Source organism: Amblyraja radiata, chromosome 6 (genome assembly GCF_010909765.2).
Source record: "Amblyraja radiata isolate CabotCenter1 chromosome 6, sAmbRad1.1.pri, whole genome shotgun sequence".
Lineage (NCBI taxonomy): Eukaryota > Metazoa > Chordata > Chondrichthyes > Rajiformes > Rajidae > Amblyraja > Amblyraja radiata.
Genome location: NC_045961.1, coordinates 103,905,675 through 103,918,906, shown reverse-complemented (window position 1 = coordinate 103,918,906; position 13,232 = coordinate 103,905,675). Strand labels below are relative to the sequence as shown.

General features: G+C 51.8%; 1 protein-coding gene across 1 annotated transcript in view; it reads left to right on the top strand.

Moving 5' to 3' along the window:
* Nucleotides 1–13,232, top strand: part of myo7a (myosin VIIA) — a 201,606-nt gene that overhangs the window by 172,696 nt on the left and 15,678 nt on the right. The window contains exons 36-39 of the mRNA XM_033023456.1: nt 661–816; nt 3,020–3,125; nt 8,706–8,819; nt 9,490–9,577. Of these exons, the coding sequence (XP_032879347.1) occupies nt 661–816; nt 3,020–3,125; nt 8,706–8,819; nt 9,490–9,577 (464 nt within the window). The remainder of the gene's footprint in view (nt 1–660; nt 817–3,019; nt 3,126–8,705; nt 8,820–9,489; nt 9,578–13,232) is intronic.

The window sequence follows — 13,232 nt, the reverse complement described above, 5'->3', positions numbered from 1 at the left end:
CATCGAGTCCGCACCGACCATCTATACCAATCCAATTAACCTACAAACCTGTACGTGTGGGAGGAAACCGATCGAGGAGAAAGCCCACACGGGTCTCGGGGAGAACGTGCAAACTCCGTACAGTCAGCACCCGTGGTCAGGTTCGAACCCGGGTCTCTGTTGCTGTAAGGCAGCAGCACTACCCACCGTGCTGCCCGTGATAACAAGATACACAGGCAGTGGAACTGAACAGGACGACAATGAAACTAGTACAACGACTAGGCTGGGGGGGGGAGGGGTGGAGAGAGGGGGGGATGCATGGGTCACTTGGAGAAGACCATAGACTCAGGATCAGTTCCTGTGGATTGGGGGGTAGCTAATGTTATCCCACTTTTTAAGAAAGGCGGGAGAGAGAAAACAGGGAATTATAGACCAGTTAGCCTGACATCGGTGGTGGGGAAGATGCTGGAGTCAATCAGCCATGATCATATTGAATGACGGTGCTGGCTCGAAGGGCCGAATGGCCTACTCCTGCAACTATTGTCCATTGTCTATATTCACACCATTGGGTTGTAGGCAGTCGGGGAGAAATATCAAGTGCTGTTCCTCTAAATGAGGCTGATGGTGGAGGAGTGAATTGAAGCCTTTGTTTACCAGCTGCCCATGTTGTCCCTGCCCCAGGTACAGTGAGGAGAGAGGCTGGGAGCTGCTCTGGTTGTGCACCGGCCTCTTCCCTCCCAGTAACATCCTGCTGCCTCACGTACAGAGGTTTCTACAGTCTCGCAAAGGCCACCTGCTCGCCCCGGACTGCATGCACCGACTGCAGAAGGCACTGCGGTAAGCCCAGTGTGGGGGGGACCCAGTGTGGGGAGGGGGGACCCAGTGTGGGGGGGGGGACCCAGTGTGGGGAGGGGGGGACCCAGTGTGGGGAGGGGGGCCCAGTGTGGGGAGGGGGGGACCCAGTGTGGGGAGGGGGGACCCAGTGTGTGGGGGGGGGACCCAGTGTGGGGAGGGGGGGACCCAGTGTGGGGAGGGGGACCCAGTGTGGGGAGGGGGGCCCAGTGTGGGGAGGGGGGACCCAGTGTGGGGAGGGGGGACCCAGTGTGTGGGGGGGGGACCCAGTGTGTGGGGGGGGGACCCAGTGTGGGGGGGGGGGACCCAGAGTGGGGAGGGGGGGCCCCAGTGTGTGGGGGGGGGACCCAGTGTGGGGAGGGGGGACCCAGTGTGTGGACCCAGTGTGGGGAGGGGGGGCCCAGTGTGGGGAGGGGGGACCCAGTGTGGGGAGGGGGGACCCAGTGTGGGGAGGGGGGGCCCAGTGTGGGGGGGGGGACCAGTGTGGGGAGGGGGGGCCCAGTGTGGGGAGGGGGGGCCCAGTGTGGGGAGGGGGGGCCCAGTGTGGGGAGGGGGGACCCAGTGTGGGGAGGGGGGACCCAGTGTGGGGAGGGGGGGCCCAGTGTGGGGAGGGGGGGACCCAGTGTGGGGGGGGGGGCCCAGTGTGGGGAGGGGGACCCAGTGTGGGGGGGGGGGGCCAGTGTGGGGGGGGGGCCAGTGTGGGGGGGGGGGCCCAGTGTGGGGGGGGGGCCCAGTGTGGGGGGGGGCCCAGTGTGGGGAGGGGGGACCCAGTGTGGGGGGGGGGCCCAGTGTGGGGGGGGGGCCCAGTGTGGGGAGGGGGGCCCAGTGTGGGGAGGGGGGGCCCAGTGTGGGGGGGGCCCAGTGGGGGGAGGGGGGACCCAGTGTGGGGAGGGGGGGCCCAGTGTGGGGAGGGGGGACCCAGTGTGGGGAGGGGGACCCAGTGTGGGGGGCCCAGTGTGGGGAGGGGGGACCCAGTGTGGGGGGGGGGCCCAGTGTGGGGAGGGGGGACCCAGTGTGGGGGGCCCAGTGTGGGGAGGGGGGGCCCAGTGTGGGGGGGGCCCAGTGTGGGGAGGGGGGACCCAGTGTGGGGAGGGGGGCCCAGTGTGGGGGGGACCCTGTGTGGGGAGGGGGGACCCTGTGTGGGGAGGGGGGACACTCTCATTCTAGAATCTTCTACCCAGGGGATAAGCCTGCGTTCATTTGTTTGTGGGTTAGGGATGCTTTCAAGAGAGAGCTAGATAGGGCTCTTAAAGATAGCGGAGTCAGGGGATATGGGGAGAAGGCAGGAATGGGGTACTGATTGTGGATGATCAGCCACGATCACATTGAATGGCGGTGCTGGCTCGAAGGGCCGAATGGCCTACTCCTGCACCTATTGTCTATTGTCTATTGTCAGACCAATTTCCCTCAGGGGATGAATAAAGTTTATCGTATTGTGGCGTGGGATGGTTGTCACGTTTAGGTTATTTAGGCTCGTGGGAACTATAGGCCGGTTAGTCTGACCTCGGTGGTCGGTAAGATTTTAGAGTCTATTATTCTAAAGGATGAGGTTACAGAGTAACTCGGAGTTCACGATAGGACAGGCCGAAGTCAGCATGGCTTTGTGAAGGGAAGATCTTGCCTGACAAATCTGCTGGAGTTCTTTGAGGAAGTTAATCGCAGGACAGACAAAGGTGAGTCAGTAGATGTCGTTTACTTAGATCTGCAGAAAACTTTAGACAAGGTTCCACAGGTCAGGCTGCTGGGGAAGATTAGAGAGAGCCCATGGTATCTATGGGCAGATACAAACATGGATAGCAGGTTGGCTGGATGGCAGAAGGCAAAGAGTGGCAACAAAGGGGGCATTTTCTGGTTGGCTGCCAGTGACTAGCGGAGTTCCGCAGGGCTCGGTGATGAGGCCGCTACTCTTCACATTGTATATTAATGATTTAGACGAGGGGATTGAAGGCTTTGTGGCCAGGTTTGGAGGGAGAGATAGATCAGCCATGTTCAAATGGCAGAGCAGGCTTGATGGGCCGAATGGCCTAATACTCCACCTATCACTTGTGACCTGATGATCTTACGATGTATTTCGGTTTGTTTTTGCCACGTGTTACCGAGGTACAGTGAAAAGCTTCGTTTTCCATGCTCTCCAATCAGATCTGATATACCATACATACCGAGTGTTTTGCTTTTCATTGTCCTGCAGAAATGGTTCCCGCAAGTATCCGCCCCACCTAGTGGAAGTAGAGGCCATCCAGCACAAAACCACCCAGATATACCACAAGGTCTACTTCCCCGACGATACTGATGAGGTAAGACTGTCATAAGGTCATAAGGGATAGTAGAAGAATTAGGCCATTCGGCCCATCAAGTCTTCTCCAGCATTCAATCATGGCTGATCTATCTCTCCCTCCTAACCCCATTTTCCCACCTTCTCCCCATAACCCCTGACACCTGCACTAATCAAGAAACTATCTATCTCTGCCTTAAAAATATCCACTGACTTGTGGCCTCCACAGCCTTCTGTGGCAAAGAATTCCACAGATTCACCACCCTCTGACTAAAGAAATTCCTCCTCATCTCCTACCTAAAGTCAAAGGTGCAGTGAAATGAATTTGCCAGCAGCGATACACTTAAAAAGAACACACAATACACAATATAATTTAACACAAACATCCAGCACAGCATTCTTCACTGTGGTGGAAGGCACAAAATTCAGCCGATCCTCCTCCTTTGTTCACCCGTGGTCGGGGCCATGAACCCTCCATAGTCACCGCTACGGACGGCTCCATGTACAGGCCCTCTCGTCGGGATGAGCCAAACTCCCACGTCGGGACGGTCAAACAGACTCTGCGGCTTGGAGGTCCCGAATCGGCACTTTCCTACCGGAGACCGCGGCTTCAGGATGTTAAAGAACGTCCTTTAATTCTGAGGCTGTGACCTCTGGTCCTAAACTCTCTCACTAGTGGAAACATCCTCTCCACATCCACTCTATCCAGGCCTTTCACTATTCTGTTCGTTTCAATGAGGTCCCCCCTTATTCTTCTAAACTCCAGCGAGTACAGGCCCAGTGCCGTCAAACGCTCATCATAGGTTAAATCGAGGTGTCCTCCCAAAGGCATGGATAGAGTGGATGTGGACAGGATGTTTCCACCAGTGGAAGAGTCTAGGATCAGAGGACCAAGTTGTAAAAGTTCACAAAACAGTCCTATCTACTGCCTGCCGCTGCTCTTGGTAGCAGGCCCCTCTTGGGTAGCGCTGTTCAAACACACGGGAATAACATCAGTGCCAACTTTGAGGCCTAGTGGGATGAGGTTATTGTCGGGCACCGTCCTCACTCGAGTGAGTAATTCCCACAAGACTAGTTGTGTCCAGTTCTGGGCGGCACCATGTTACAGGAAAGATGTTGTCAAGCTTGAAAGGGTTCAGAGGAGACTTATGAGGATGTTGCCAGGACTAGGTACATGGATAGGACAGGTTTGGAGGGATATGGACCAAACGCAGGCAGGCGGGACTAGTGTAGCTGGGACATGTTGGCCAGCATGGTCAAGTTGGGCCGAAGGGCCTGTTTCCACACTGTATCACTCTGTGACTAGATGGAGGAATATGTGACGTTATTCCTGGACCGCACAGGTGATTACTCCCTGATGAACAAATAACCAGCTATGGAAGTCTTTCTCATAGAGTGAAACAGCGTGGAAACAGGCCCTTCGGCCCAACTTGCCCATGCTGGCCAACATGCCTCATCTACACTAGTCCCACCTGCCAGCATTTGGCCCATATACCTCTAACCCTTTCCTCTGCATGTACATGTCCAAATGGCTTTTAAGTGTTGCTATAGAACTTGCCTCAACTACCTCCTCTGGCAGATCGGCCCTTATGAACACTCTCTGTGTGAAATGGTTACCTATCGGGTGCCTATTAAATCTTTCCCCTCTCACCTTAAACCTATGTCCTCTGGTTCCTTCTTCCCCTGCTCAGGGTAAAACAGAGTGTGTGTTTAACCAATCTGTTCCAAACCATAATCTGAGCCAAAGATGATGGTGCACTAATTGGGGGAGTCCAGAACCAGGGGCCACAGTTCAAGAATAAGGGGTAAGCCATTTAGAACGGAGACGAGGAAACACTTTTTCACACAGAGAGTGGTGAGTGTGTGGAATTCTCTGCCTCAGAGGGCGGTGGAGGCGGGTTCTCTGGATGCTTTCAAGAGAGAGCTAGATAGGGCTCTTAAAGATAGCGGAGTCAGGGGATATGGGGAGAAGGCAGGAACGGGGTACTGATTGTGGATGATCAGCCATGATCATATTGAATGGCGGTGCTGGCTCGAAGGGCCGAATGGCCTACTCCTGCACTTGTTGTCTTTTGTCTAATCTTGGAAAAACAAACTTGGACAAGAAATAAAGATTTTTAAAAAATGAGGAATGTTGATTTAAGCAGCGATCCTGCAGTACGTTTCAGCTGGAGATCGTTGGCGACTCAGTTGCTGAGTGGCTCACCCTCGCACTGTCATCCTCTCCTCTTTATGCTCTCTGCAATTCTTACAAACTTCTACGAATGGCCTACTCCTGCATCTATTGCCTATTGCCTCTGCCTGCACGTGACCCATATCCCTCCATTCCCTGCTCATCCATGCGGCTATCCAAAAGCCCCACATCCCAAGGAAGATTATTGCAGTCTAGAAGAAAAGTCGGCAATGCTTCTGACTGTCTATTCTTTCCTTGCCTCTCATCATCTCTCTCTCTCTTACTTTCACCAAACCTGCTTTGGAAGCACTGTTTGCCCAACCAAAAGTACTTTTAGATAGACACAGAGTGCTGGAGTAACACAACGGGTCAGGCAGCATCTCTGGAGAACATGGATAAGATGACGTTTTGGGTCGGTACACTTCTTCAGATTGTGTGGGGGGGGGGAGGGAGGAAATGGAAGCAAGAAAAGACCAGGAAACCGATGACATTAGGTAGGGTAATGTTTAAGAAGGAACTGCAGATGCTGGAAAAATCGAAGGTAGACAAAAATGCTGGAGAAACTCAGCGGGTGAGGCAGCATCTATGGAGCGAAGGAATAGGTGACCCGTAACATCACCATAGATGCTGCCTCACCCGCTGAGTTTCTCCAGCATTTTTGTCTACATTAGGTAGGTAGGTTGGTTCCCTGATGGGCCGATTATTGGCTCGGGATGGTGCGATTCCAATATTATTAAGAGGAATCATTGGCTTCAGAGGTTCCAACATGAAACTTCACCTTTTCCGTTTCTCCAGAGATGCTGCCTGACCTGCTGAGTTACTCCAGCATTTTGTGTCTAAGTTAACATCATGTACGGCACAAACATTGTGGGCCGAAGGGCCTGTTCCTGTGCTGTACTGTTCTACGTTCTAAACTTTAGGGCAGCACAACGCAATGCAAGAGTTGCTACCGTTTTAGTGCCGGAGACTCGGGTTCGATCCCCACTACGGGTGCTGTCTGTACGGAGTTTGTACGCTCTCCCCGTGACCTGCGTGGGTAGGAGTAAACGGGTCTTTTCCACAATGGCAGGCAGTGACTAGTGGGGTACCACAAGGCTCAGTGCTGGGATCCCAGCTATTTACAATATATATTAATGATTTGGACGAGGGAATTGAATGCAACATCTCCACATTTGTGGATGACACAAAGCTGGGGGGCAGTGTTAGCTGTGAGGAGGATGTTAGGAGGCTGCAAGGTGACTTGGATAGGCTGGGTGAGTGGGCAAATGCATGGCAGATGCAGTATAATGTGGATAAATGTGAGGTTATCCATTTTGGTGGCAAAAACAGGAGAGTAGACTATTATCTGAATGGTGGCCGATTAGGAAAATGGGAGATGCAGCGAGACCTGGGTGTCATGGTACACCAGTCATTGAAAGTAGGCATGCAGGTGCAGCAGGCAGTGAAGAAAACGAATGGTATGTTAGTATTCATAGCAAAAGGTTTTGAGTATAGGAGCAGGGAGGTTCTACTGCAGTTGTACAGTGTCTTGGTGAGACCACACCTGGAGTATTGCGTACAGCTTTGGTCTCCTAATCTGAGGAAAGACATTCTTGCCATAGAGGGAGTACAGAGAAGGTTCACCAGACTGATTTCTGGGATGTCAGGACTTTCATATGAAGAAAGACTGGATAGACTCGGATTGTACTCGCTAGAATTTAGAAGATTGAGGGGAGATCTTATAGAAACTTACAAAATTCTTAAGGGGTTGGACAGGGTAGATGCAGGAAGATTGTTCCCGATGTTGGGGAAGTCCAGAACAAGGGGTCACAGTTTAAGGATAAGGGGGAAGTCTTTTAGGACCGAGATGAGAAAATCATTTTTCACACAGAGAGTGGTGAATCTGTGGAATTCTCTGCCACAGAAGGTAGTTGAGGCCACAGTTCATTGGCTATATTTAAGAGGGAGTTAGATGTGGCCCTTGTGGCTAAAGGGATCAGGGGGTATGGAGAGAAGGCTGGTACAGGATACTGAGTTGGATGATCAGCCATGATCATATTGAATGGCGGTGCTGGCTCGAAGGGCCGAATGGCCTACTCCTGCACCTAATTTCTATGTTTTTATGTTTCTATGTTTCTCCGAGATCTTCGGTTTCCTCCCACACTCCAAAGACGTGCAGGTTTGTAGGTTAATTGGCTTGGTGGAAATGTAAAAATTGTCCCTAGTGGGTGTAGGATGGTGTTAATATGCGGGGATCGCTAGTCGGTGCTGACCTGGTGGGCCAAAGGGCCAGCATCCACACAGTATGGGCCGAAGGGCCAGCATCCACACAGTATGGGCCGAAGGGCCAGCATCCACACAATATCTCTAAACTATTAACTAAAATGAAAAGGAATAATTAACTTAAGAGTCTGAAGAATGGTTCCTAGCTGAAATTCCACCCATTCCTTTTCTCCGGAGGTGCTACCTGACCCAATAGACAATAGGTGCAGGAGTAGGCCATTCGGCCCTTCGACCCCGCTCTGCCATTCAATGTGATCATGGCTGATCATCCACAATCAGTTCCCCGTTCCTGCCTTCTCCCCATATCCCATGACTCTGTTATCTTTAAGAGCCCTATCTAGCTCTCTCTTGAAAGCATCCAGAGAACCGGCCTCCACCACCCTCTGAGGCAGAGAATTCCACAGACTCACAGCTCTCTGTGAGAAAAAGTGTTTCCTCGTCTCCGTTCTAAATGGCTTACTCATTATTCTTAAACTGTGGCCCCTGGTTCTGGACTCCCCCAACATACCTCTAGCGTGTCCAAACCCTTAATAATTTTATACATTTCAATAAGATGCCCTCTCATCCTTCTAAACTCCAGAGTGTACAAGCCCAGCCGCTCCATTCTCTCAGCATATGACAGTCCCGCCATCCCGGGTATTAACCTTGGAAACCTACGCTGCACTCCCTCAAATGCTTTAACATCGGGAGAAGAATGGGAAACAGGGGAGAGACAATGACTTCGCCTTCCACCACAGTGAGGAGGAGATTCACTGTGATGGATGTTGGTGTAAATTGTGTGTCTTGGTTTTTTTTTCTTGTTGTATGACTGCAGAAACCAAATTTATTTGAACTTCATTTGAGGTTCAAATGACAATAAACTGTATTGTATTGTATAATGCTGAGTAATGCCCCTGTCCCACTTAGGAAACCTGAACGGAAACCTCTGGTTCCTGGGGGGGTGCAGGTGGTTGCCGGAGGTTGCAGGCAGGGAGACTGACAAAAACCTCCGGGAACCTCCGGGACACCCCTAAGTGGGACAGGGGTATTACTGCGCATTATGTGTCAGAATTAACATTGTGTTCCACACAAACATTGTGGGCCGAAGGGCCTGTGTCCGCGCTGTATCTCCACACTATATACTGACCACACAAGAGCTTTGCCCAAAGTGCCACCTTCTGTCCTCAGGCATTTGAAGTGGAATCGAGCACAAAGGCTAAGGATTTCTGCCAACGTATCTCCGCCCGGCTCCTCCTGAAATCCGCCGACGGCTTCAGTCTGTTCGTGAAGATCTCCGACAAGGTAACGCCGTCCACTCGGCCCACTGCTGTTGCCCTAGCCCATGCAAGGTTGCGTTAGTGGCCACATCCCCTGCCCGGGGGATTGACCAGGTGAGGCAGAGGTTCGCCTGCACCTCCTCCAACCTCATCTACTGTATCCGCTGTTCCAGGTGTCAACTTCCCTACATCGGTGAGACCAAGCGCAAGCTCGGCGATCGTTTCACTGAACACCTCCGCTCAGTCCGCCTTAACCAAGCTGATCTCCCGGTTGCTCAGCACTTCAACTCCCCCTCCCATTCCCAATCTGACCTTTCTGTCCTGGGCCTCCTCCATTGTCAGAGTGAGGCCCAGCGCAAATTGGAGGAACAGCACCTCATATTACACTTGGGTAGTTTACACCCCAGCGGTATGAACATTGCCTTCTCTAACTTCAGATAGCCCTTGCTTTCCCTCTCTCTCCATCCCCTCCCCCTCCCAGTTCTCCCACCTGTCTTACTGTCTCCGACTACATTCTATCTCTGTCCCACCCACTCCCCTGAAGGAGCATCTCGACCTGAAGCGTTGCCCATCCCTTCTCTCCAGAGATGCTGCCTGTCCCGCCGAGTTACTCCAGCATTTTGTGTCTTCCTTCGATTTAAACCAGCATCTGCAGTTCTTTCTTGCACACTGACTCTACTCTTGTTGGTTCCCAGGTGATCAGCGTTCCCGAAGGGGATTTTTTCTTTGACTTTGTGCGCCATCTCACCGACTGGATCAAGAAAGCCCGGCCGGTCAAAGACGGTAAGAGCACACCATGGATGTCGACCATCTCACCCCTTCCAATCACCTGACGTTTTCCCCTCCGAGTAGTGGATGTGGAGAGGACATTAGAAACTCTCATCTCTCTCATTTCTATAGTGACTATTCTCTTCAGGAGATTAAGGATTCAAGCCCCACTTTATAGACTTGATCACACACCCTGAGGTCCAGAAATGTGTACATAATCTATAGGCCAATGTTGGTTGTGATAAAATGTTACGGTCTGTCAACATTCATATTCTGCTTCAGTAGCCAACAGCTCAATGGTATCAACGTTGAGTTCTCTCATTTTAAGTAATACTCCCCCCTTCCCTCCCTCTCTTTGCTTTCCACGCTGAATTTCTAAACTAAAAACTTTAGTTTAGAGATAATAGACAATAGGTGCAGGAGTAGGCCATTCGGCCCTTCAAGCCAGCACCGCCATTCAATATGATCATGGCTGATCATCCCCAATCAGTACCCCCGTTCCTGCTTTCTCCCCATATCCCTTGATTCCATTAGCCCGAAGAGCTACAGTAAATCCAACTCTTTCTTGAAAACATCCAGTGAATTGGCCTCCACTGCCTTCCGTGGCAGAGAATTCCACAGATTCACAACTCTCTGGGTGAAAACGTTTTCACACAAAGGTTGCTGGATTTCTCACAGAGGGTGGTGGGTGCATGTAACAAGCTGCCAGAGGAGGTAGTTGAGGCTGGGATTATCCCAATATTTGAGAGGCAGTTAGACAGATACATGGATAGGATGAGTTTGGAGGGATATGGACCAGACGCAGGCAGGTGGGACTAGTGTAGCTGGGACATGTTGGCCAGTGTGGGCGAGTTGGGCCGAAGGGCCTGTTTCCACACTGTATCACTCCATGACTCCATGACTCTAATGAGAGAGTCTAGGACCAGAGGGCACAACCTCGGAACAAAAGGAGGTTCCTTTTGAAAGGAGGAGGAATTTCCCTAGCCAGGGGGTGACCATAGGAGACCTCTCACCACCATACAGGCGACCCCCTGGCGACATGTTGCGGGTGACCTCTCACCATCATAGGAGACCTCTCACCACCATAGGAGACCTCTCACCACCATAGGAGACCTCTCACCACCATAGGAGACCTCTCACCACCATAGGAGACCTCTCACCACCATAGGAGACCTCTCACCACCATAGGAGACATCTCACCACCATAGGAGACCGCTCACCACCATAGGAGACCACTCACCACCATAGGAGACCTCTCACCACCATAGGAGACCTCTCACCACCATACAGCCTATGGTCATGAGAAGTCTCCAAAGAGTCGTAGCGTCTTTCTGGTCGCCGCTGAATTTTCAACATGTTGAACATTTCTGTGACCTATTACGGGTGCCTGTAGAGGTCACGTACGTGGGACAGGCCCTGAAGACTTTATTCCTTGGTGTGTAGAGGATTGGGAGTTGGTCTTATAGAGGTGTATAAAATCAGGAGGGGATTAGAGAACATGACTGCACTAGTTTGTTCCAGGGTAGGGATATCAAGAACTAGAGGGCATGGGTTTCAGGTGAGATAGAAAAAGAATAGTAGGGGCCTGAGGGGATTATTCCAGAGGATGGTGGGTGTATGGAATGGGGAAGTAGTTGAGGCAGGTACAAGAACCTCTAAAATATCTTTGGACAGGTATCTGGGATTTGGAGAGGAAGGGATTAGAGGGACATGGGCAAATGAGACCAGCTTGTTTTGGGGCAACTTGTTCAGCATGGGCGAGTTGGGCCGAAGGGTCTGTTTCCATATTGTGTAACTCTCTGACCAGGTGTGTGGATGGGAAAGGTGCATAAATGTCCGGGCTAAACTCTGGCAAATACAACAGTGGCGCTTTCATCATCATCGGCGGTCGCTCGACACGAGTATGACTGTCCTCTCATGGAGGATGCCTGTGCGTGACTTTGTTTAACGTGGGGAGACTGGTGCACAGACAGCCACCCCACGTGGGGTCCTTGACAGATCTGGGTCAGGATCCAGTGGTGTGGAGTCCAAGATGACCGGAGACCCTTTTCTGCTGCAACCTTCATCCGCCTTCCCAGCCGTTGTGACGCTCCACTAAGGTCAGCCATCGTCCTCCGCCTGTTCCACCGTTGAGGTCTTGGTTGGATTGGCTCTTTGTCAGAGACCTCCCCCTCGACCTTACCGCCATGGGTGGCCCTACCAGGAGCATAGCTCCAGACGGCATCGCTCTCAGGATCTCAGGACCACACTAGCTTCTCCACCACGACAAGGTGACAATCCATGGAGAATTTAGAGGCGCCCAATAGTGCAGTGAATAGGGGGATATGCGTCATGGACAGGTAGTTGAGCCCAGTTTAACTAGGCAACATGTTCGTTACATACATACCTGTTCCTGTGCTACACTGTTCTATGTTTAGTTTAGAGATACAGCACGGAAACAGGCCCTTCGGCCCACCGGGTCCGCACCGACCAGCGATCCCCGCACACTAACACAATCCTACACCCACTAGGGACAATTTTTTTAACATTTACCAACCCAATTAACCTACAAACCTGTACGTCTTTGGAGTGTGGGAGGAAACCGAAGATCTCGGAGAAAACCCACGCAGGTCACGGGGAGAACGTACAAACTCCGTACTGACAGCGCCCATAGTCGTGATCGAACCGGGGTCTCCGGCACTGCATTCGCTGTAAGGCAGCAACTCCACCGCAGCGACACCGTGACTGCCCTGTATTACATGTGACTAGACAACAGGTGCAGGAGTAGGCCATTCGGCCCTTCGAGCCAGCACCGCCATTCAATGTGATCATGGCTGATCACCCCCAATCAGTACCCCGTTCCTGCCTTCTCCCCATATCCCCTGACTCCACTATCTTTAAGAGCCCTATCTAGCTCTCTCTTGAAAGCATCCAGAGAACCAACCTCCACCGCCCTCTGAGGCAGAGAATTCCACAGACTCACAACTCTCTGTGAGAAAAAAGTTTCCTTGTCTCCGGTCTAAATGGCTTACTCCTTATTCTTAAACTGTGGCCCCTGGTTCTGGACTCCCCCAACATCGGGAACATGTTTCCTGCCTCTAGCGTGTCCAAGCCCTTAACAATCTTACATGTTTCAATGAGATTTCCTCTCATCCTTCTAAACTCCAGAGTGTACAAGCCCAGCTGCTCCATTCTCTCAGCATATGACAGTCACGCCATCCCGGGAATTAACCTTGTAACTAGCTTGGATTGGCGTCTTGTTCAGCAGGGACAAGTTGGGCCAAAGGGTCTGTTCCCATGGTGTATGACTCTATGTAGTTGAGGCCAGTTCATTGGCTATATTTAAGAGGGAGTTAGATGTGGCCCTTGTGGCTAAAGGGATCAGGGGGTATGGAGAGAAGGCAGGTACAGGATACTGAGTTGGATGATCAGCCATGATCATATTGAATGGTGGTGCAGGCTCGAAGGGCCAAATGGCCTACTCCTGCACCTATTTTCAATGTTTCTATGACTGTCATATGCTGAGAGAATGGAGCAGCTGGGCTTGTATACACTGGAATTTAGAAGGATGAGAGGGTATCTTATTGAAACATATAAGATTATTAATAAGATTGGACACGCTAGAGGCAGGAAACATGTTCCCGATATTGGGGGAGTCCGAAACCAGGGGCCACAGTTTAAGAATAAGGGG